A 25,503-nucleotide genomic window follows, 5' to 3' on the forward strand; every position below is an offset into this window, starting at 1 on the left:
GGCCCTGGATTGTGACAGGGGACCGAAAAACCCAACATTGAGACTAGTGAGGATTAGATCATGCTCTGACTTCCCAACCCCCCAAAAAGGGACGTTCAGCAGGTTGCCAGGAGCGACTGTCTGGCATGCTGATATACTGCTTCCAGTTATGAATGGCAGCCTGTACGGCACAGAAATCCCTCCTTGTCCTCTGATGTCATTGAGAAAGGCTTGAGTTTGGCAGTTCTCTAAACTACCCGACCACTGGTCAGGCTGTTTAGGTTACTTATCCGTTGACGTTGGAGCATGTTGGTGGCAGCAGCAGATGCAGGGTCCCCAGGGAGCTGCTGCTAGTTCAGATCAGCGGAGCCTTTCATCAGTGCCGGTGCAGGAAAGAGCAGCAGCTAAATGCCAGGCATTGTCCTCAGCCTGGGCCAGGTGATGGGATGAAAGCTGTTGCGGTCACTGACATTAGTATTCACTGGCCGATTGACATGCCATGAAGGAATGCTGTCTCTTGAAGTGTCTTCAGCCTTGTAGTTGGTATGCAGAACACCTTTTGTATTGACATCAGCTGTAGTCTTATGACTAGGTTCCTTCAGTCTGTATCAGATATCTTAGACCAGTTTTAATTTGGCATTCAGTCCTTGTTTACTGAGTTGTATCAAGATAACAAACTATTACTTAAATTTGCAGTAGATATACAGAAAATGTGGCTACAATTTAGATTATATCAAGCAAAATACCAACAATTCTTTGGTTCCAGCATCTCAAATGTGAAGACTTTTTACTTTTTACTTACATTTTACCGTTTCACATTATTGTAAATTAAATATCTTTGAGTTTTAGACTGTTGAACAAAGCAAGAAATGTGCGGATATCAACTTGGGCTGTGGGAACTTGCCATTTTCTTCTATTTTTTTGACATTTTGTAAATAAAACAAATAATTGGATGAATAATCAATAGATTAATCCCTTAAGAAAATAGTTATTAGGTGCAACTTCAGTTAGAGTACCCAAGGATCTTTTCCATGTGTGGTTCGTTTGCATGTTTTAACGCTGTTTTTTGTATCTAGTATCTGCATCTATTGAAAACTTTGCTACCCTGGACCTTTTAAACAAACACACACACGGCCCGGTCTGGCGTAGCGTCAGTGCTTGTTGTTTACACTGCGCTTCCTGTGTGTCTGGGCCCCCTTGCCCTCTTACATCACCCTATTCGGTGCAGGAGGGACACAACAGGGTGAAGGGGCAACGGGTTAGGAGGGGTAAGCGATGAGGTAGTTCATTAGTCCCCTGGCCCATCCCAAATGAGATGCAGATCCATTCTCCCTGTGTTTCCCAAGTTCCTCTTTTCTTTTTTTTTTTGTTGCCGCCCTTTTCCCTTTCCAGTCTTTTGATTTCACACTCAATACTGTTTCCTCGCCTCTTGTTTGCCTCATTTCCATTATTCAAGAGAATGTGCTGCATTTCCGCCCTGTTTACAAAGTGCTTAGAGTCTTACTTCATAAGAAATTTAGGTTTAGCAGCTTCTCTGTATCCTTGGTATATAAACCTTTAGTTAATTTAGTTGGTGGACTATCTATGCAGTCACTCCTTTTCTTATCTGTTTGGCAGGATACAGAAAGAGTTGTGCGTAAGATGAAGCTCTTGGCTTCATAAATATTCCATATCTTGTCCTATATTCTTACTCTGCCTTGTATCTTAAAAATACATTGGCAGTGCTCTAGATGTTGCATCACAAATGGAAATGAGCAGCAGTTGTAAATTGTATTCGTCATGACTGGCCACTATGATGTAACTAAGATCGTTTTAAAGCTTACCATTAACATACTGTATGTATTTACTCGACACTTGGAATGGATGCTTGTTTTCTGTCGCTTTTTATAGCTCTTCTCAACTGAAAGCATCCCTCTCTAAGCTGTAAATGAGCAAACACTGTCATGACAATGTGCTGTCATACTTTGTTGATTCTGTCATACAGTGAGTCATGTGTTGTGCTCTGCTGCTCTGAAGAAACAAGATTTTCTTACTCAGATATACAGGTTCTCTATGAGGTTGATGAACAGGTAGAAAAATAGGTGTGAAATATTATCTGAAGCCTATACAGCTGGTGTTGAGATAAAAATGCTTCCATTATGAAGTGAGCACATAATGTTCCAGACATAACCTCTCTGTCTTCTCTGCTTCACTGTGTTTTTTTTTTTTTAATATTTATGATGGAGTACTTAGTGTTTAGTCGTAAATATTCTACTCTACTAGTTTTCTTAAAATGATGAAACTGGATGGGCTCTTGTGCCCTGCTTTGGAGGTGACTATGATTTAGGTTTTAGTGGGACAGCACTACTGTACATGAAGAAGCAGGCTTTGCGGTGTGTGTATTTATAACCTGCTCTAACAAAATAATATGCTGTGAAATTGGATTTCTGCTAAATCACATTTTCTGTGGCAGTATTACCAGTTGCCCCGTTTTGCCTTGGCTCTTAACTCACAATATCACCAGTCAAACTGTTAAGGACTAAATTCCTTTGTAATTGCACTTTGGAGTGAACAGAGTGAATGTAGTATGAGCTTTGCTTAGCCTTTGCTACATTTGCCCAAACCCAAATTTGAGGTTGCACATTTATTTTGTCCAACTTAACATGCTTCTAACTGGGAAATAGCACTGGGTGTTTGCTAATTACCTGCTGATTCTCAACCTGCCATTCTGCTCCCACACTGTGCTCATGCATGCATGCATATACCCACTTCTGCAAGGTTTCCTTTACAGTATCTGCTGACTTTTACAGATATGGCATCGTAGCATTTTTGCATATAAATGGATTCAGCTGAGTGCCTCAGGCTTTGTTTGACACCTGCAGCAAGAGAGGCCCCATGGTGAGACATGAGGGGGCCAACTGAGCTGTGGAGCAGGGTGACGGTGTAAAGTTCAACCAATGATCATGCACAGCATGCCACAGATTCCTGAACCTCGTCTGACCCACTTCGGGTCTCATGGCTGTCAAATAGGAGAATAAAACAAAGCAACCTTGCCAGGACAGCACTGCTTTCAGAGGCTTCTAGGTTGTAGTTTACATGCTACCATCAGATGGGTCAAAGCTGATGCATAGTGGCAGTTATACTTAGAAGGTGTGGAGTATCATGTCTCTTCTCTAAAACTTCAGGAACCTCAAAGCTTGGTTTCAAATTTAATTTATGTGCATGATATGCCCTTTTTAAACATTTAAAATTTGTGATTAAATAATCAGCAATCAAATTTAAAGTTAGAAAAAATCTCATTATTTATAAAGTAATGAGTTTATTACTCCAAAACTCAACTGATCTGCTTTATCAGGGCTATGTGGGTATAGTTTATTCAGTATCACAGTGTACCCAACAACTGTCATCACATTCTGATTACTGTTTTGTAAGTATGTGGAAACAGATTCCTGCCAACTTCAAACCAGGGAGAGGAGCACTGACGAAGCACAAATGCAGAAATCTTGCATATAAAATAATCATGTACAACCATTTTGCTTATAGAAAGAAGCTGATTAAGAAATAGGTTTTCAGTACCTCTTAAGAGGGACTGGTGGTGCACACCAAAACCATCTACCTGTCTTGAGATGTAACCTAGCTTGTGAAATGCTCACCAAATGTCCTGTGTATCTTTGTCCCTGGCCTTCCAATAATAAGATACACCAAAGTGTTTTTCCATGTCCAGGCTTGATGGAGGTTCTAGCATCTCACAGGAAGTTGGTCTGCATTGATTTATGAGTATGAATAATGTAAGTGATGTCACAAGAGGGTGGTCTAATGGCTTTCGGCTGTAGTTGTCCCCTGGTTGCAGTACCTTTGGGAAGCTGGAGTGTAAATATGGTGAAAGAGGAATTGCTCAGATGATACAAGCAACTTCTGGTGTAAGATTTGTACAAATATCATAGACTTAGGCTTAAGTTTTCCTGTTTCTGTAATTATTTCACACACAAACACAGAACACTCTGTAAAAACCGGATAATTTGATTAACTTTGCTCAATTCATATTTTTTGAACAGCCAGAACACAGATCCTGGATTTCTGAACAGATTTCCCCATTGCATTTAGTACATCTGAGCAAATATTACTTAAGCATTCTGCTCAAAGCACCGCATGAGGTTGTCTCAATCTTGTTTGCTGTAAGAGGTCACTGTACTCATCACAATGTGAGGACAGGCACAAGTCCCGGAATTTGAGTGAGTCAGCTTAGCAGACTTCTTTGTTATTTTAAATGTTGTAACTGGTGCTGAAACTATGAGTCGATTAATTGATGAGCTGATCAAAAGAAAACCAAGCACCAACAATCATTTTATTTAAAAAAAACGTTTATAGACTTACTGATTAATCAACCAATAAAAAATCTTCAGCATATTAATAAATAATGTAAACAATCATAAGGTGCAGCTATAGCTCTACCTTTTCTTACTCTCTGTGATTTTTTTTTTTTTTTTGTATTTACTCTTAGTCATGTCTCATACACTCCATTCCTCCAGTTGTCTGGTGGTGCAGATAGTTTGAGCTGCCTGCATCAATCAGCCCTTGTTTCAGTCCCTTGCTACGCAGCAGCAGTCCTCTCCCTCAGCTCCCATCCTATTTTCCTCCAGAGAGCCTCAGGTTTCATTGGTATTCATTGTCAGCGCCACCTACGTACCCGTGTGTGTTACATTCTCATTCTCCCCATCATTGACAATACAGATCACAGTGATTGTCTGACCAGTTGCCTACAGTCCTGTCAGCCAGCCAATTCTTTGTGGCTCCAGTTCCCAGGTGTATGGGAAAATTTCACAGGCTATGAGGTAATACAATGCCCATCTCTCAGAGCTGCACTTAATCCTATCACCTTGTTGTCATATCTGCAGGGATCTGTTAGAAAATGTTTAAGATGATAAATTCAGAGACTCACCTTAGTAGTCACAATGGTGCAACAACTGGGGTTGTGTGCAGCATCATTTGTTTGCAAAAGTGATGTAGAGAATCAGTTGATAATTGCAGATATTAAATCACATGCAGTCTTCTATGTAAAGTGACAGATTTGATCGCAATACAGTAACATAGAAGAACAGAAGAAGAAAAGCCAGGAGTGGTCGGTTTCAGTTTGCTCTCAATAAAGTTGTTTGCAAATGATGAGTTCGGTGTTGTAGCTTTTTCATTTTTTGCACAAATAACAGTAGGTAATTTTCAGTTTTAATCATCATTGTACATTACTGACTGAGTTGCATTTTGTTCCAAAATCACATCGAAATTTCCCACCAAGTATCAAGTATTTATCCTCTACTTTCAGTTTATCTCACTACCAACCCCCCCCAACCTCCCCTCTCACTGTCATTGCACTGTTTTGGCTGCTGTCCCGTTGCCATGCAGAGACCACAACAATGGCCCCTCTCTGTCAGAGCACATCACTGCCCAAGGAATGCTTATTTAATAGTGGCATGCTTTGACAGGGGAAACACAGTGTCTTGTCTCCCAGCTGAACTCTTTCATAGACCCACACAGACTCTGCCCATCAGGCTTCATCCAACTAAGGGTCATCAGTAATAGCCTCCATTTCCCAGACTGATGACATAGCTTTTCCATGTGCCCAGATGAGCTCAGACAATCTTTGCCAAGAGGCCTGATATCTCACTGAGTGCTACTAGGCATCTGTAGCTGCAGTGGTGAGAAGTTGACCTGTTTACTCGGCTGAAGGTTGTTCATGCAGACCTCTGTCCAATAATAATCAGAGTTTTACTCACAAGGGGGCAAGTTGTTTGAAAAAAAAAATATGGCCTGTCTTCGAGGAGATGTTTATGGCTTAAGAAGCACACTGTACAGTTGCATACTCTACACAAAGCTATAATCAATTCTCTTTGAAGTTGCACAGCATTGGTCTCTCTCCTCATTGGTTCTCTTCTATGCAAACTGTTGAATAGCACAGCATTTGTATAGTAAATCTTCAGTGTGCTCACTGTCTCTCTGTGACAGCCCCCTACTGTCTGTGTTGTTTTTAGCCAAAGTCTGAATAATTTACAGCATGTTGCCCCAGTGTTTACCTTCAGAGACTATGCAGAAGGAACTGTGCTCCGACATGGTTCCACAGGGAACGCAGGGGTACAGTGCTGAGTGGACAAAGCCAAGTGTCCCTCCCATGACGGTCTTTGTTTGGCCGTCAAAGCCTGGGCAAACTAATGTTTGAGTAGGAGATTCAAGTTCAGCTGCTTGCCAAATGTGAGTCATGGTGCTCTGAGTGAAGCTGCAGTCCCAACAAACCAGCCCAGCCATTCTTTTGATAAGAATCCTTTAAAATCTCTGGTAGCACAGATGACTGATGGGCCTAAACTGGCTGTTATTGAGTAGTTCTCATCAAAAAGTTTGACTCCCTGGGAGGGTGATCATTGATTCTGATTGATTCTGTTTTCCTAAGCAAATTCATTTCACCTCAATAGAATCATCTGGATGCCAAAAAGCAATTACTGCATTTTGTTCTGCCTGAGAGTCAGGCCATTTGCTCAGGCCAGACTGTCGATAAATCAGCTGTGCTGCAGAGAAGTGGTATTAGGCGTAGAGTTTGAGGAGCAGGCTTAAGACCTATTATCTTGTGCTTCTGAGCAAATGGTGTAATCTGCAGCAGATAATGTTGCTCAACAACTGAAAGAAACATTGTACAGGAAAAGAAGAGCTTAGATTATTTCTTTGGTGGTGCACTATTTCATTATTTTGTTACAGTATTAACATTTGAGTTATCAAATTGAACAATTTCTCAAAGAAAACAGTCTTCTCTTGTAGCCATGGACTCCACCCCTTATAGTTGATAAGTGCAGTTCTTGAGGAAGTTTACGTCACCCACCCTAAACTCCTTCATAGGCCCAGCAGTGAAAGGAATGAGGACTAACTGGTTGGGTTCCATCTGTGTGCTTGTTCTACCTTTTACCTTGTCATTTACTCACTTGTTTTGTATTCTTTGTCTTTGACCAGCTCCCCACTCACAACTGATCAAAAACCCCACAAGGCCTGATCCGGAGGGGGAGAGCAGCCCCCCGAAGACAGACAACACCCAGAGAATGGAGTCTCCAGCTAAGAAAGATACAAACCGGAGATTGACCACCCCCACAAAACCTGATGTCATTCCTCGATCACCTGGATCACCGGCATCCCCTGTCCCTAAGTCGAAAAGAGGTAAAGGCGAACAGAAATGTTGCTTTGAAGTATTCATGTTATGTGTATAGTGTTCAGTTCCTTCAAGGTGAAACTCATAATGGAAGCTGGATGTGGACGGACACAAAGCTATGCTCTAATAACGGTGCAATACATCCGCACTCTGCTGGAGTTAGGTCAGCTCTCATGAGACAGGCAATGCTTTAGTATCGAAGTAGAAATGACCACATGCTTTCAGACCTGAAGCTAAATCCAATAGAGCTGCTGCAGTTTATCTTTAATCGTTGGAACAAACATGGAACAGAAGCTGCTAAGCAGGGCTAGAAGATTTCAGGCAGAATTAAATTAGTAAAGAAAATATCCCAGTAAAATATGGACAAATGAGCTTTGTTGGTAAGTGGGCGGTCAATGCTAGTCACTGCCATGCACCAGTCTCTAATGAAAGGTGGGCTGAAGGTCCATTTCAGTGGTTGATGCCAAGGAGGCATTTACTTTGACCTGGTAGTTGCACCATAGCTGTTTCCACAATGCCACCACTTGAACTCCTTACAGCCATTGGCTAACAGCACATGCAAACTCTAAGGAACATGTTTGAGGGTTTTGGGAGTGTAAGCCTCTTTTCTCTCTCCCCCTTTATTCTTTATCCATTAATCCATTCACAGTGGTCATGGTCTTTATTCCCTTAGCGTGAGGTGACAGGGATAAACCCCCACCAAGTCCCAAACTGCTCCTGAAACTATAACAGTTCTGTCAGTTTGGATCCCTTCATATGACCTTAGCCAGTTTTCCTAAGTCTTTTTTTGTGTTCTTTGCCAAAGTCTAGTCTATTTTAGAGAAATATGTAGTTGAGTCCTAAGTCTCCTGATTCCAAAAATGACCCACACTTCCCTTTTGTCCTTCAAGTTCCTTTTCCACTGTTTCCGCAAAGCTCATTACTTAGGAGGTTTTGCACCATGCTGAGGAGTTTGGTGAAGATGAAAACACTCTGTGGCCCCTTAATTAGTCAAATTGAATGTTGAGGCTTGTAGTGAAGTTGGAAGCTGCTGTATTTTGTCATGTCTCAAACATTTTCCCTTGATAGCAGAGATTTGCTTCTGTTGATCAGAGCCTCTTCACGTCAATGATTGTTCCGTACTTTTACAATTTAGGGTGTTGTGTCAGATTAGAATAGTGAAAGAAACCAATTTAAACACATTAGAATGCTTTCTTTTTCCTGTTGTGTGTCCATCGGATTTGCCCAGTTTGAGTTGCACATCACACTATACAGCACTGCTGCTTTTGTACCCTGATTTAAAGGCAAACAAAATAACACAGAGCTGACATTTTGTGAAGATGTCAGTGTGTGTGTGTAGAGTCTGGAGCCCAAACACTGCACATAGCAGTATTTTCTGGACCGCTCTTTTTTTTTTTTCTGCTCTGAAGTTTTGTGCATGTGACGATATGATTAACATGGTAGTGAGTTGCAAACAGCAGCATAGCACACCGTCCAACATCATGCACATGAGCTTTCCATAGTCCTATAAATATCAAAGTGGGTCAGAGGTTGTTCATAGGGGAGGCTGCATGGCAGATTGTTTTCGTGTTTCTGATTCACGCCTCCCCTTATTAGACGTTGCTGAAGGATGAGTTCCTTTGTGTTTGATGTTGAACATCTGGTCTGTGAGGATTGAGGAGGATGATGTGGTGTGAAGACTCCAGGAAGATCAAGACTGCAGCCTGTGTCAGTGTTTCCCGGTGGTCGAGAAATGATCTGTGTGAACAATCTGCACCTCAAATTGCAATTCTATGCAGACTTCTGAAAGAGTGAAGTAACTATGAAATGATCTTTTTGAATGGATGCTAATTAATTTCAATGGGCCACCTAAAACAACTTAGGAGATATAGGATGATACACTTAAGGAAATCACAGTCAAAAACTCTGATTTATGTCGTGAATCTGTATCATGTATTAGTACTTACATGTACTTATTTTCTCAGAGCATGTCTTCATTTGTAATTACACACTTTGGTTGTAAAAGGTTTTCATTCTTTGGAAAGTCAGAGTGAATGAATGTTTCCCAAGAAGGAGCACAAGCCATCATGAAAGGATGCTGTTTGAATTCTTGAGATGGTTCAGTGTTTGCATGCACCTCTCTTCCCCTTGAGTTTGTCTTACTGAGTGGTCAGGTATTTGTGAGGAATGTTATGTGAAAGTAGACATTAGATGTCACACAGAGATGAGATATATGTAAGAGCTCCCCTCTGGTCATAACATATCACAGTCAAACATACACTGACATCCAGATGGCATAGGAGATTTAGTAGGTCTGCCACATGCTGCAGCTTTCATTTGGAGGAGACTAGCTTGCCTGCAGAGTTTTCCTCAAACATTTGCTCTTTGTGTTTTTTTTATCTCAATCCAGAGAATATAGCACTCACTGGCAGCTGCCCTTTGGAGAGCATCAATGTTGAAGTGTTGACATTGCCAGTTTCCTGTCATTGTCTTGTGACATACATTTCCTTGTGGTGATTAAAAGTTTAAAGCCCTTGCCACGCTGACTTAGCAGCATTGAGGAAAACATTTACTCATATTCATGCTCATCAGAGGGCAGGTGCATCGTCATTGCATCAGGACAGTTTTGGATTGAGGGAAGTGTGTTACAGAGTATTCTGATAAAATGACTGATGGCACAAAAAAACTAAAAGTTTTACAGGTAAATTTAGTGCTTTGTTGACAAAATACTCTTTTTGATATATTGAATAAGACACATGTTATGCTTTTTTCGAGGAATGAGGAAATTATCTCAGGTAATTATACTCCATATTCGCTGCATTACCCAAATTGCTCTCAAAGAATGAATCCAGCTGAGGTGAGCTTGACTAACCAGTTCAATTTAATCTAATTTTAATTGTGCAGTTGCATGGAAGTATGGCATGAATCTCAGATATTGAATTACTCTCATGATGTGTTGGTGTTGCAGAGGTTGTAAATTTGCAAAAAATGTGTCTTCACTGTTTGTCTTGATCTTGACCTGCAAGGAAACATACAACATTAATAAAAGCCATGTGTCTGAGAGCTTATCTGGCCAAATTGATTAGATTTGATACAAACTGACTATACTGACTGTACTCTCATGTACACACTTTTTCCCTTTTTCTCTTTTTTTTTATCCTAGACATCATGAGGTCAGAGGAGAGGCAGCAGCTTGCCAAGGAGCGGAGAGAGGAGAAGGCCAAATATCTGGGTAAGTGGGTGGGAAGACAAAGCTTTTACACAGGAAGAGAACTCCCCCTAGTGTTGGGGTGAAAGCAGTTTTTATTTTTGGTTTGCAGTTGTGTTGCTACTGGGTTGGCTCTAGGCTGCATATGGCATGCACATGTAGCACAGAAACCTGGAGAGGATAAAAGAATAGTTGAGGCTTTTGCACATACCTGACTGAAATTAGCAAAAAGCCAAACCACCATTTTACCATTTTCTTCATGCATGCTGAAATTTTCATGAGCAAAGTCAAAACATTTGCTTATTGTATGCTTGAGTAATCAGCGCCTTAGATCACCTCTGCACTAAAATGTATGTTAATGCAATTTTAATTTAACTGAGATTTTTCTCATACTGACAAAGAAGTGCCATTTTTATCTTGTTTTGGTAAGTTTGCATTTTTGTGGTGTGATGAATATCTATGACTTTGAAATTGAGTCATCAACAATTTTTCCCAATTTTTAGTTGGTGGTTTTTTGATCGACTGGAGAAAAATCTCCTCAGTAGCTTGTACTTGGGTCTCATAACAAGTGACATTGCTATACTTTGTCAGTTGGTATTGTATCTCATTGCCCAAGTCCTTTTTATTTATTTTCATTTAACACACGGCTGCCACGTTATCACCCGGCTACAAGCTGGTCGTGCACTGCTTTGCATGATTGACAGTTGCCTATGTCTTTTCTCTCACTCCTTCCCCTGCAGAAGAGCTCAGCAAGTTACAAGGTAAGCCACTCACCTATTTGTATGTGGTGGTGGTGGTGGTGGTGAAAGCCCATTTTTGATCATCATTCTGTTTGGTTTGGATGTATCAGTTAAATTAAGTTCAGTAGATTTACCTGGAGCTGGGCAATAAACCGATCAAGTCGATAAATTTGTTAAAAGCTCTTCTCATATGACTTTGAGAATCGTCCCCTTAAAAATAACATCCATTTGTACGCTTTGCCTCATCTTGCCTCCACCTCTTCTTTTAAAACAAAGCTGCAACTTGATTTATTGATCATCAAGGTAAAGACTGTACATAAAAGAATTATAACACTGAGTTTCGGTCATATTGCCCAGCACTAGAGCTGTTTCATTCATTTAATCCAAGTGATGTTACTTTTTTTTAAAAAAAAATCATGGTTGTCTTCTTTTGTCTTTACCATGAAAATTTAAACTAATTGTAACCTTTTCTCTCTCTGAACATCATCAATATGTCTTTTATAGAATTCATGTAGCCATAGACTGATCACATAACCAATCATTTATGTGTAAATTATGTTATGTTGTTATGGTTATTAGACAGAGAGTTTGGAGTTCACATAGAAGAGGACATAGCATGCTCTGAATTTGAACTTTGTTCATCCAACTGCAGACACCACAGAACTTGAATTTTGTATTTAAATATAGCATGTTTGTACCACATGCAGCTATGATTACAATCTTACTGGTGAAAATGGAAGGTTTTAGCTTCAGCTTGCAGCCAGATTTATCTTGGCTGCAAATTTGCATCTAAACAACTTTTTATAGCCAAACAGAAATCACACAGTTTAGATACAGAGCTGGGTGATAATGTATTTTTGCATCTTGCACAGATAAAGTATATAGTGTTTACTATGGTAGTCTTACAGGATATTATCTGCAGGGTGGACTTTGTGTTATATTCACATTTTTGGTTAACACTGATGTCTACAGTATATTATATTTATCACATTTGCACATTTCTCCAGGAAATCTTAAGTTAATCCATCCTTTAAACTGTCATACTCATACTTTCAGTAATGCCTTGTAGTCTAATCCAACTGTGTGTTCGACAGCAGTGAGATGAGTTTGACATACTTCATAGCGTGGATCGGTCTAATTGGGCGATCACTGGGGCATGCCAGATGGTGCTGGTCTGATCTAATACTCTCAGTCAGACTTGGATAAAAATGAGATCCTTCCAAAGCTTGTGTTTACAATATCAGCTTAAAAGGAGATCTTGTCCAGGAAGACTTAGCTTATCAATCATCATCAGTAGTATTGCAAGTTCAGTAATAACAGAGTCATGAGTAGAAAATCCCTACATGTTCCATCTTGGATATTATTGGGTCTTTGTTACGTTTAGGTCAAGCTTTGAGAGACTTGCATAAGAGAATTGGCTGCAACTGCACAGAAACTACTCTCCTACCTTGTCCATCTGTATTGGAATGGTATAAATACTTCATGTACCATGGTTAGAGCAGCCCTCTGGTTATGATTATTTAATGACTTCACTATACCAGGTCCCGATGTTACTTGTCAGTACTAATCACTGTCAGGAGACAGTTGAAGAATGTATTTTAAAGTAATATTAACGTGAGATATTCAGAATTGGACGTCAGTTTATCACTGAAAGCCCTGAAATAGATGCATAAATGACTTACGATGAGTGGCACTCTGAGAAAATTGAAAACTGTGTAAGCCATGAGCTGAAATCACTTGGACTGACTCTCTTCATAGTATAGTGTGACCACCAAGCCCCTAGCCAATTTCCAGCTCATTTTCCTTCCTGCAACCAGCACCTATATTCTGGAAAACCATTACCAAACACTCCTGTTGAATGAGTCACATCCAAATATTACATCAGCGAGTGTCACGAGCTGTCACATACTTGATTTGCATGGAAGTGTGTGCAGTCTTTACAATAATTTAAAGGTTTCCCTTGGAGTGGAAAACTGTAATCTATTTTAGCAAGCCTTAAACATCACGTTTGTGGGCGGCTGAGGCAGTCTCCTTCCCCCTCTGCACTCATCACAGCACAACGGGTGAATTATGAAGCACTTTCCACTGCACTTTCCCCTAAAGGTTTGTATCACTGGAAGGTAATGATGTGGCTTCTCTGAAATCGAGGCCATCAAGCTGTGATGAGCTGAGATACGCAGTGCAGCAGATATATTTTGTTTGCCGCAAGGTGCTGGCAAGCAGTGTCTCAGTATAACTCAGCTTTTTGTTTCCTTCCAATATAAAAGCCGAACTGTGTGTCTCCCAATAAATTTTAACCGCTCTAGCTTCCGGCATCTCTGCAATGATCTGTCACAATAATCTAAAATCCACAACCAGTTGCTTTTGTTGCATCAAGTGCTTTAGAGAGCTAAGCCTCGCCTTCTTGCAGAGGCTGATTCTTCATGGAGGTTTTATGGTGACTTGTGTACACAGCGAGGCAGCTGCAAAAAGCTTCCTTACACCCTCTTTGTACAGCTCAGGGATGAGGAGACGATTTCCATATCAAAGTGTGCAGTTTATTGAAGCTGACGTGGAGGCGTGATGAGATTAGTGTGTTATAAAAACTTCAGAAGTACTGTATCTGTCTCACTTGGCATTATGCAGTATTCTGTAGAAAAGTCATGTAATTGAATTTATTTTCACAAAACACAAACACAAAGAGGGATAAAGGTGAAGGGTGACATGCTTTTTTTTCAAAGACAGCTTTAGATGTGAAGTAAACATCAGAGAGGCTAGACTTTTCTTTATTATGGATTCAAGATTCAAACAGGATTTTTCTTGAAAACTGTCAACTTACCAAAAGATGTTTTTTGGTGTCAAGTAGGGGCTTTCAACAGATATCACTCTACTCTTTCAAGTCAAAACTGATACAGAAGAACTGCCGAAGAAAGGATCATTAAAAGAGGATACGCATTATACCTGTTTTAGAAACACAAAAGAGAGCACTTTGTCGAGTGCTCTTTTAGTAATTTCTTATTCTTCTGACCATGTCTTCTATCACATCTTAGCTGCTAAAAAGACCCAGTGGCTGGAGAAGGAGGAGAAGGCACGGCAGCTGAGGGAGCAGCAGCTGGAGGAGCGCCGCAGGAAGCTGGAGGAACAACGGATCAAGGCGGAAAAACGGCGAGCTGCCCTGGAGGAGAGACAGAAACAGAAACTGGAGAAGAACAAAGTACGTTTGGACTAGAACATGGGCTAGATTGAAAATAATGTTGTAGAGACATGATGCTTATCAAGTGGCAGGTTTCAAACAATCACTGCCACACATTTCTTTTTCTGTCCTACCATATTGAGCCCTGGGCTACAAATTCTAACGCCCTCCTTCACAGGAATGGTGGCTGAACAGAGTCAGTTGCAGATGGGGGGGGTAGGGGATTTAGGATTTTGCTCAAGGACACTTCCACCAAGCTGAGTGCTTGAATCCAGGCTTTTTAGCTGAAGGACGATCTCTCTAAACACTGTTCTACTCAGATCTGCATATTGTATTTGATTCATTAGACATTAAATGACTGATACCTGATTCTGTATCCTTTCCAGGAACGCTATGAAGCAGCCATCCATCGGTCAACCAAGAAGACCTGGGCAGAAATCCGGCAGCAAAGATGGTCCTGGGCCGGGGGCCTCAGCCAGAACTCTAGCCAGAAAGAGAGTGAGTATATTGGTCCAGCCTGGATACACATAAAATCATACCCCAATAAGAGAAATCACTAAGACATCACTGCCTCATACTGCAAATACCGTCAGTTGATGCAAATTAGCATTGGTGCAATGTATGAGCACTTTCACTGGCTATAGATTCTGTCTGTTGAAGTTTTATTTATTTTGGATTATCATGCATAGCACATTTAAGGTAGAAAAGTGCTATATAAGTGCAGTCCATTTACCGTCATTACTGGCTCTTGAGTTTCAGTACCATTAACCTCAATAGTCCATCAGAGGAAAATTCTTTTACCATCAGTCTGCTGTCATGCAGCTCACTACCTTCACCGAAGATCCAGCCTTTTTTCTATGAAACGAATCTGATAAAAAACAATGTTCTTTGCGGAGTTTTTTTTTCTTAGATTAGATAAGGCTTGTTTGCCAGCTCTGCTGTCACAGATTTGTCAAGGAGGATTTTCTAAAATTCATTTTTATCATTGATTTTTTTTAATCATTTATCCTGTAAAATGTCAGATAATAGGGAAATGTCTATCACAGTTTCCTAAGTTGATGTATTTTAATTGCTTTTGCCTGTCTAAAACCCAAAGACATTAAATTTGCAAGGATATAAAAACTAATGATAAAAATTCATCATGGAGAGGCTGGAAACTGCACATTTTTGGAAACTTTTGCTTCATAAACAACCATGTCTCTCTTTCAACCGAATCATTTTGTAGATGTGAAACATAGTTGCAAAGATGAGTGAACGAATGAGTGAGTTTATGTCAATGATCCCAAATTAATTGTCGCCTGCTCCTCATTCCTGACAACAAAGTGGCTTTCTTTGTCAGATGTACGGTATATTAGGCACACTGCCGGATGATGTTGGCAGGTGCACAGTCAGGCTACCCAAACAGATTTGGACAGCACTGGAGGTTTTGTTCTGTTTATATTTTAATGTGGTGTGCCTTCGCTGCATCATCGACAATCCTCCATCTTGACACACCATTTCCTCTGAGGTTAGCTAGCTACTGCAGCTATGCCCAAGCAGGCTGTTTGTTCCTTAAATATCACTTCAGGGTCATTAGCCCCTGATCATGACCAGACTGTATTGATCGCACAGTGAAAATGTATTCAGCTGTTTTATTGCAACAGTTGCAGTAAGCAGGTTTCTATCAACGAGCAGCAAATTGAACATGTTGTCTATTAATGCATAATGATGCATGTCCTGACAATCCAACAGCTGATGAAATTAGAGTCTGCAATAGCTGCAGAGCTTAGATAATACTGTAGAAATTGTGTGTAAACACTGCAGCTTGATAGATGCTTCTGTTCCATTGTGCCATCCCTCCGACTTAAAGCTCTAAATCTGAAGAGTCCCGTGTTCCATCTCATGTCATGTAATCACCTCTGCCATATGCCAGGGGAATTATTGACACTCAAATCAATCTCTCTCTTCCTTCCTCCCTCACCAGCTTGCCGTCTGTCCGATGATGAAAGTAAACGTTAACAGGCAGCAGTGGAATGGCTGAAAGTTCAGAATGTTACTTAGGAAAATGCTGGTACCCCTCTTGGCCTCAATCAAAAGAGGATGCTGCCTCCTCCACCAGCCTTGTCTCTTGAAACGGAGATATTCATGCACCTGCAATGTTTACTGAATAATTTCTGACGACATTTTGAGAAAGAGTAGGGTGCTCACTTGATTGGAGTGTATTAAAGGGATATAGCTTTGGGATAGATGCAAGTATTGCACATGGATGATCTCAAGGATTCAATGTTTTGCTCTTTTCTGAAGTGCCAGTCCATGTTGTCGCTTTCCATCACTTGTTTGGTTGTCTTTGTTCAATGGGATTGTGTTAGTGGCTTAAAAAGGTGATCTTTAAAGGTTTTTCTTTAGTGTATTTGACGTTTTTGAAATGGTATTGTTGTGAAGTAAACAGAGAAGCCGTGTGGACATGCACGAAGCTTCAGTGGGATAGGTGCTGGATTCAAAAAAACAATTAAAATAGATACAAGGATTACCCACACACTGAATCAGAGTTCCCTTATTGTTGTGAAGTAGCATAAACCTTTGCTCTTCTTTTCATGTAGAATTTGTAGAATAACTTTAAAGGGTTATTTCAGTCAAATGACAAAAATGTATTCTCTGACTTACCTCAATAAGAGATTTAGAAAAAAACATTTAGAAAACTCAGCTGCAACTTGTTTTTCGTGAAGCAATGTCCCAGTTACTCTGGATAATCCTCAACACTTGCTGCCACCAGTTTTCACCGGATCTACTTTCTACCAAATAAAAAGTGCCAATGGAAACTGTTTACAGTGTTTGGTGTGGATTATCCAAGGTAACAGGGACACTGTTTCTGGGAAAATGTTGCTGGCTAATATTTTAAAGGTCATTTTTCAATGCTGTGCACACCACAAACTGAATTCTATTCATTCTGTTTTATTGGGGTCGCAGCAGAAATCTCAGAAACAGTTATATCAAAAACCTCAGCCGATAAAACTGATTTATAGTTTTGTAATGCAAGATACCACTAGAGATTAAGTTAGAGAATGTTTTTGTAATTTGGGTGATGTGTGACCCTTTACTGTTTGTTTGTTCTTTTTGATGCACATGTTTTGTGCTTTATTGCTAAAGGCTCTTTAACAGATGGTGTACTGTGTGCGTGTGTGTGCTGTAAAGCAGTAACTGATGTTATTATATATAATGAAATCATACAGGAATCTGGTCTAATGGGGTCTTGCTCACATTACAAATGCGTTATTGTAGTTGTCTTTACAGCGCGTGGGTGTATGTTTGTAGAGGCATCGTTTGAGCGTAACGCATGACGCCACAGAAGTTCCCTCTCTGCCTCTCAACCATGTGACCTGTGTGAACATCTGTGTGGCGCTCTCTCGGCTTCTTTAGGCAGATGCTCTGTGTCAACGGTCAACCTGCCCAAACACGTGGACTCTGTTATAAACAAGCGACTCTCCAAGTCCTCCGCCACGCTCTGGAACTCCCCCAGCAGAAGTAAGACAACATCTGGAATACCCCTACCCGTTTAACTGTGTCCATCACTCTTCCACCGCCAAACACACCTCCGAACCCGTCCATCAGTGTCATCTATTTTTTTTTTTTCCAGTTACTTCTTCCCCTTTCTGATTTCAGTCCCTGTCCTGTGCTTGATGGTTGACAACATTTTCATTCTCCAAAACCACTTTTATTTCGACAGCCCAGAATTTGGTTTGAGGTCTCGTTTGACATCTTCTGCATGCTCATATTTTAATATGAGTTATGTACAGTGCTCATATTTTGTTCTGCTGTCTTGTTACTGTCTTGTGGTTGGTTCATTTTGTGGTGATAGTCATTTCATTCCTGATGTTTTTTTGTATTGGGTCCTTTTTTGCTCATTTTCATTACAACATATTGGACTGTCATAAATTTATTGATGATATGGAGGTGGGTGTGATTTATAAATGAAATATTTCTTTGACTCAACTTTGTGTCTTTGAATCAACCTTTCTATATGCTCAAGATGAGTACAGCTCTTTTTTTTCAGGTCCGAAGTTAACCAGGTCATGGTGTACTCCTGCAAAGGAGGAGAAACTTCTGAGTTTGAAAAAAAGTGGTTAGTGAGTCAGCATTTTTTAGGAGATAATGTATTCTGAAAACTCCCCGGAGCAGGTACTGTGCCTCTGTGCAGCTGGAAAAATTGGATGGGTAACAACTCTGTCTCTCTTGTCGCTTTCCTCTCTACAACCCAAAACATTCAGCATTAACATCTTTCTCATCATTACACCTTAAAGCCAGAGGAGGGAGTTTCTACTCCAGATAAATACTGATGAGTCTCCACTCTTTACTTCTCTGCTTTTACGCTGAAGTCTGTGGTTATAAATAACTGACTCACTGTCTAGACACACATTTCAAATAACTCCCTCTTGGGTGGTACCACACCAGCCCAAGGTTATAGTAGACACAGGGCTTATTTTCTTCAACCCCTTCTCTTGTAATCTCTTCGGGTGGCACATAGGTGTCTTATTGGGCTTTTGTTTATTTGACTGGGTTGTTTGTGGCTTGCAGACACATTGCTACATTTGAGCTATGACCTGAGACACAGTTTCTTTTCATTCCGCTTTGGTGACAAGTTTCAGACTTCAACTGCTGCGTGTGGGTAATGAAAAGGAGGACTCTGCAAATATTTTGGTACTATGGTTTGGGGCTTACAACAGAGCTCCAGTTCAACTGAGAATATCCATATTTTTGAAGCTACAGTAATATAAAAGCTTACTTATTAGTCTATTTTTCTCTACCTGCAGCCCGTAACCTTGCACTGAGTCCATGGGAGAGCAGTATAGTGGACCGGCTGATGACGCCGACCTTGTCTTTCCTTGCTCGGAGCCGCAGTGCTGCCAGTGTCCTCAGCAATGGCAAAGATGGTCGTAAGTTAGGGGGAAAATATGGATTATCATTCATGTAATAAATGTCAAACAGTAAATGTTTTATAATATGCTACTGTGTGGATGTTGGCAAGCTTTTAACAAAATTTCCCTTCTTCTCAGACTCTCCTCTCTGTCCACGTTCGGCCTCTGCCAGTCCCCTGACCCTGTGTGCCCACCAGCCCCACCACCGCTGCTCCGACCGCTGGAGGGTGACGTCCAGCACACCAGACATCACCCAACGCCAACACAGACGGAGCTCCACACCTGTATGTCTGCCAAATTAGCTTTTACTACATATTTTTCCACTCACAGCCAAATGCAGTCACATTCCTCACTAACGAGGGACTTATAAGTAAACCTTTTTTTCCAGAAGAAGAGCGTAGCTAAAAAGCCATGAAATTCAAAACAGGTGACTCTGTTTCTACAAGTGGGTTTACCATTCACCTTACCTTGAGTGAAAATTAAATGGTGAGAGTGTTGGATTGTTGTTGAGAAACTACTGCTGAGAGCCAAACCTAATCCCTGACCATACTTCTTTACATATACATATAACATATCTGTTTTTATATGACTGAACCATATTTTTAAATGAGTTTACATCTTTTCATTCTTTGTGTTATACAGATGGATAAAAACAAGAAAGAAAAGAAAGACAAGGAACGGGAGAATGAAAAAGAGAAAAGTGCAATCACTAAAGAGAAGGTGCTGAAGAAGAGACAGTCTCTTCCCAGTATGAGACACAGACCGGATCCAAGGTACAACATGTAGTTTATTTCTTTTCATTTTTACTTCCAATACCTCAAATTCAGTTCACATTAAAATATTTGTCTTATAGTTATTACCTTTATTTTATTATAAAACTCTGCTGATTCCTGCCCCATTTATAAAATATTTACCACCAATTACTGATTGCAATTGCATCTACCAGAACTCTGATTCTGATAGTAAATAGTTTATAATCACAATAGAGCTGAAACAATTGATCAATCAACAAATAATTGATTACCCAGTTAGTTGATCAGCAGAAAACGTATTAACTACCATTTTGATAGTCGATTAATCGTTTTAGTAATTTTTCAGGTAAAACATCCAAATATTCTCTGGTTCCCAGAGTCTCAATAACAAGCATTTTCTGCTCTTCTCTCTTTTATATTATTGTAAATTAAAAATCTTTGGATTTTGGTTTGGTGGTCAGACTCTGTGAAATTATAATTGGCATTTGCCACTACTTTCTGACATTTCATTGACAAAATGGTTATTGTGTTATTTAATAAAATAATCTGCAGTTTAATCAATAATGAAAATAATCTTTTGTTACAACCTAACCTAACTCCTCCCTAAATCACAGAGGTCTAGGTCAAACATTAACTCAGTGAGCACAATGAATATACTGTATGCTGAGCAAGTGTGGAACTTGGCGAAAGCTCCAACCTCCCGTATAAGCACCATATAAAAAAGGTATATATTTCAAAGCTACAATAATCTCTAACCTCATAATGAAAATACTGGGTGTAGTAACAAGGTTATCCTCAGATCCCCTTGACCTACAGCTTGTTTCGGGTCAACAACTGGGTTAGCTAGGGCGACCATGTTTATGTCTGCGTGCGTATTTCATGCACTGTTTGAGCCTAAGCAAAGAGAGAAAGATCTCAGGACGAGTGGTCATTTCCTCTCTTATCCCCAGGCAACAGAATAAATGACGTCCATGACAGAAGGGAAGAGAAAAAAACAGTTCTTTTGACTCAACAAAAAGGCAACAAAGGGCTTGACTGAGCTGTCAGTGCCAGAGGCCTAGAGGAAAAAAAAAACCCTCCTCTTCAGTATAATGGATGTATCCCCTCCAAGTGTTGCATTGTCTGTGTACTGCTGGGATGCTGACTGATAATGCACTTAAAGAGATGATGCAACGTCTGTGCGTTTTGTCTGATGTGAACCTGTTTGCTGAAGTCAGGTTTCTTCAGGTCATTTCAAACAAACATGTCAGTCCAGGTCTAAAAGAATAATATGTCCAACTTAGTTTAAATAAGAGAATAATTGTTTCCCCTCGCCCTTAAATTTTCTCCACATATTTTTTCTTTCTTCCAGTCCTAGTCCTTTATCAAGACAACGGCCGTCGTCTCCAGCCACACCTAAGGGCAGAACTGCCTCCCCCAGCTCTGCTGCTTCCCCAAAGCGCACACCCACTCGTGGCAGCCCGTCGACCCCTAAAGGCCGGCCCAAAAGAGCCAGGACCCCTGCCAGGATAGAACATCGCACCTCCTCCCCTGTCCCCCTCGAGAGGGTGAAGGAGCCTCGCAGGCCCTCCACCCCCGAGAACAGAAAGAGTGAGTACACTAAAAAGTGATGATATTGGTAATTTAGGACTAGACTGAAACGCTCAAGCACCAGTCAAGACTTGCTGTTTTTAGTTATAGTGAAGCGAAACAGTAGAAATTAAGTTTGATCTGTTCCTTGTCATCGTCAGCCTTTTCTCCAGAAAAGCAAACATGTTATTCACATTTAGTTTTTCTTAATAGAGCATTGTTTGGCCAGCCATTTGATCCAGTGTCTCTGTATTCTGGGTTGTTTCCTTCCATGGCTTAGTCATACTTTATTTTTATCATTTTTTTTTAATATACTCAAAGAGTTCTTAACTGTCTGGCTCGTTCTCTTCCTGTGACTGGGAAGAAGAATAGATCTAATGGAAAAAGTGAATGAGCCTCTGGAAAATCTGTATTTCTTTCGAGGAGCAGTAGACAAAGATTACCATCAGACTTAATTAGGCATGAAAACAAAGACAGTGCATGGAGTGAGCCACACACAGCCTCATGGTCTGTGTCTGTTCTCGCACATGACACTAAAAGGCTGAGCTAATCAGCCTTAATTATGTGATTACCAGGCTGGAAGTTCGTAGACTGAAGCTATAGATGTTTAAAATTTTCAGGTGCTGGGGACAGAACGTTTTAGGGTACATGTGAAGAGAAAAGACTTGATGATGATTGATAAGCACTCCATTGAGAAAGCACCACTTTAAAAGTCATTACGTGAAGGGAAACATATAGTCACATTGAGGGTTTTTGTTAAGTTGCATAGCACAATATTTCCAAGTTATTTTCTCATTTTGTCTCTCCTTTTTCCTGTTTTAGGCTCTCCTGTGGTTTCAATAGTATCCTCAACTGCTTCCACACCCCATGCGTCAAGCACGCCAGCCACAACCACTGCCACTTCCTCCTCACCTGAGCCGGTTCACTCAGCTCCTTCGGTCCAAGCAGCGACACCTGCACCCTCTCCGTCAGCCAAGCCCATGGCAGGCACCAACGATCCAGAGGAGGCGGCTCGCATCCTGGCTGAAAAACGGCGGCAGGCCCGTGAACAGAGGGAGAGGGAGGAGCAGGAGCGCCGTGAACAGGAGGAGAAGGAGAGGTCAGAGGGGTTTAACATATCTCAGAACACATAGTCAAAGATCTGTCAAGTTCTACAACTGTGCAAAAGATGAAAGGAATATGTGAAAGTAATTCCTAGGCTGTTCTCCTATAACTCTTGGAGGTATTTTAATGGTGCAAAGCTCACTGAGGACATTCCTGTTTCTTATAAATACAAAACAGACATCAGTAAAACTAAACAGGAAGGCTCTATGCATTATGACAGCACATGCATATCTGAATGAGACCTCAGTCAACACTAGCTGACTGTATAGCATTAGGAATGTGATACCCTGTTAGCTGATTCTGACCACTGTGAGACACTATTTACAGCCTGGGAATTGATGTGATCTCCTGTTGGCTCTCATACTTCCAATTGTTTCCATTTCCATAAGTAGTTTGGTTTCCAGTTGCCTGTGCTTCATGATTAAAGTCAGCAAAGATATTGTTAACTGAGGAGGAAATGTCCTGTCAATAGAATAATTAACATTTTGAACTGTGCAACTGCATTCAAAGTTTTTGGCAGATGGTTTTGTGGAAAAAGCGTATCCTCAGCCTTCTTTCCAACTTCCTCAGGATCCTGAGAGAGGAGCGAATAGCGAGGGAGGCAGAGGAGAGACGCCTCAGGGAGGAGGAGGCCCGTGCCATGGCCGAAGAGCAGCGGAAGAGGGACGAAGCCCAGCGCCTGCAGGAGGAGAAGGAGGCTGAGGAGAAAGCCAAAGCTGAGCAGGAGGAGAACCTTCGCCTGCAAAAACAGGTATACTGATTGTCAATGACCAGCATGCAGAGAAAACACCTCAAATAGTGGTCGCTGTAATCATAAGGTTCCCAGCCAGGTATTCAGAGAATATGGAAGGTGTCTGTGAGGTTGAGTGTAAATATAGTACAGTGGACAGGCTTGGATTGTCAGATAAGGGTGAAAGGAAATTGCAAGTAGTTTGCGCCCACAGCAGTGATAAGGACCATCAAGCACCACTGTGACAGTTATTACTGCCTGTCAAGTAAAGGTCAAACACACACGTGCATGCACAGGCAGATTACCCATCACACCACTGACTTACCACTCTCCCATCTTCAGCAAACAAGCTGTTAGCGGCTTTCTCAGCGTCACATATTTACCGTGTCACCATAGCAGCCCACCTCACACTTTGATAACAAGCTTGTCCCAAAACACAGTCTGGTATTTTCTACGTCAGCGGAATGTTGTCCTTGATGGCAAATATTTATCTTAACTGGTGTGCTGGTAGCTATGATGACTGTGCGCTTTAAACTTTTCAGTTGTCAAATAACCTGTCAGAGCAATATTGACTCTTCCTGTGTTTGTGGATGTTGCCAGGGATGGAAAAAGAGAGGAAGCAAAGGAGAATTAGCAGAACCCAATCAAATAGGAAATGTGGCTGTTCATTACATTATTTGTTTATCATGTAGACCTATGACATGATCAGCTGCGGCCCTTATCTTTGCTCATAGTCTGGTATCCGGAGCTTTGCCACCCCCTTGTGGTCTTTCACAGAAATGACATTTGTGGTTAAACACGATCCAATGTAATTATGCAAGTGCTCAAGAATTGTATTTCGCTTTGAATGGTCTTCACAAGGCTGTAAATGTTAAAAATAGATTCTTTTGGTGTAGGAAAATATCTCTTGTGGTTGTAAACAATAATTGCAGGGAGCGACCACACCCTTGTTACGTAAAAGGTATGTCATTTTGGCTGAAGTTTTGTTCCCCCTTCTGCCGGCATTAAAACTGTTGCTGGACTCTTGCCTGTGTGTTTCAGAAAGAAGAGGCTGAGGCTAAAGCTCGAGAGGAGGCGGAGAAGCAGCGCCTGGAGAGGGAGAAACACTTCCAGAAGGAGGAGCAGGAGAGGCTGGAGAGGAAAAGGGTAGAGCAATACATCTGTCCTCCCATCATTGTTTTTTCAGCCATGGTTTAAGTTATCCATTTCAAAACGGAAATGCACATTTTCCAATCATAAAAGCAGAAGCTTAATTCTCATCTCTTTCTTTCGGGACTTTCTGGGAAGAAAATAGCCTTACCTCTAAATTGATTGAATTAAAAGAAGTAGTACTTAAATAAAGCCAGATCTGCTCTCAAATTCCTTTACTGCAGACAAATACATTTTAGATTAACAAAGAATCATTTCTGTAGTCAATTTACAACAATCTCTTCTCCCTCAGTGGAGGTATTATATTCTCGGGTATGCTCTCTCTGTGGTCTGCCTTTTGACACAACAATGCAGGCTTGAAAGTTGAGTCCCCAAAACCAAGATGAATGATGTTTTTGGCTTATCCTGGATTGGCTGTCTGCATGCCATGATTTAATAGGGCTTTGAGTGTGTGTGTGAGAGTGAAGCTATATATAAACACTAATAATGGAGACCCCACTGTGTCAGTCATCTGTGTGTCTGACCATGGCCATCTACTCTGAGTGCACCACCCACATCCACAGTAAGCTAATGTTTCTTTATGCTAGCAAAGCCTTTCTTTCCCTTCTCATCTTCTCTCCATGTGTGAAAGGCTCTTATCTAGGCGTGCCAGGCCTGGCTCAGCCAGCCCAAGCCTGGCTCTGTGCTGAAATTAGCCTGCAAGAACAGCATGTCCTCTGCCTCAAAGACTCACAACATAGTCACACGGTACAATTTAGTGTTCGACTCTTGTCGCTCTTGTGTTATTACCTCAACAAAGAGAAGGTTGTGGTCAGAATGCACAGGTGGTATTAAGTGTTCTTCAGTCCTTAAGCAGGCGTTTTTCCAGCCAAACTAGATGCCAAAGCCATGAGTGTATTAGTTGCCTATGAATAATTTTAATTCACTTTTATGAGTGGCAGCTGCAGTTATGATCTAGCTATCTCAGGCTAACTGTGTCCTCAGATGAAGGTCGCATCATGTATCAAACTTGTGACTTCTGCGCATACAAATGAAGCACACAGAGAGGCTTGTCTTCTAGTGCAGCACTT

General features: G+C 41.0%; 1 protein-coding gene and 1 long non-coding RNA gene across 7 annotated transcripts in view; one reads left to right on the forward strand and one right to left on the reverse strand.

The window, feature by feature from the left end:
- The window catches only part of map7d1a (MAP7 domain containing 1a), a 42,510-nt gene that overhangs the window by 10,276 nt on the left and 6,731 nt on the right, over nt 1–25,503 (forward strand). The window contains exons 2-15 of one of the 6 annotated variants that reach the window (XM_042423858.1): nt 6,946–7,146; nt 10,281–10,349; nt 11,066–11,086; nt 14,095–14,258; nt 14,624–14,735; nt 17,634–17,738; nt 18,268–18,336; nt 19,025–19,147; nt 19,268–19,413; nt 19,772–19,902; nt 21,233–21,471; nt 22,273–22,549; nt 23,125–23,305; nt 24,326–24,430. In XM_042423858.1, the coding sequence (XP_042279792.1) occupies nt 6,946–7,146; nt 10,281–10,349; nt 11,066–11,086; nt 14,095–14,258; nt 14,624–14,735; nt 17,634–17,738; nt 18,268–18,336; nt 19,025–19,147; nt 19,268–19,413; nt 19,772–19,902; nt 21,233–21,471; nt 22,273–22,549; nt 23,125–23,305; nt 24,326–24,430 (1,943 nt within the window). The remainder of the gene's footprint in view (nt 1–6,945; nt 7,147–10,280; nt 10,350–11,065; nt 11,087–14,094; nt 14,259–14,623; nt 14,736–17,633; nt 17,739–18,267; nt 18,337–19,024; nt 19,148–19,267; nt 19,414–19,771; nt 19,903–21,232; nt 21,472–22,272; nt 22,550–23,124; nt 23,306–24,325; nt 24,431–25,503) is intronic. The other 5 variants (XM_042423860.1, XM_042423859.1, XM_042423861.1 and 2 more) reach the window with 5 other exon arrangements.
- Nucleotides 11,475–22,449, reverse strand: LOC121905550. The gene is made up of 3 exons (XR_006098437.1): nt 22,363–22,449; nt 14,603–14,720; nt 11,475–14,219 (listed from the first exon to the last, which is right to left on the reverse strand). It is a non-coding gene; the product is annotated as an uncharacterized LOC121905550 (long non-coding RNA).

The sequence above is a fragment of the Thunnus maccoyii genome, chromosome 10 (assembly GCF_910596095.1).
Source record: "Thunnus maccoyii chromosome 10, fThuMac1.1, whole genome shotgun sequence".
In the NCBI taxonomy this organism is placed as follows: Eukaryota; Metazoa; Chordata; class Actinopteri; order Scombriformes; family Scombridae; genus Thunnus; species Thunnus maccoyii.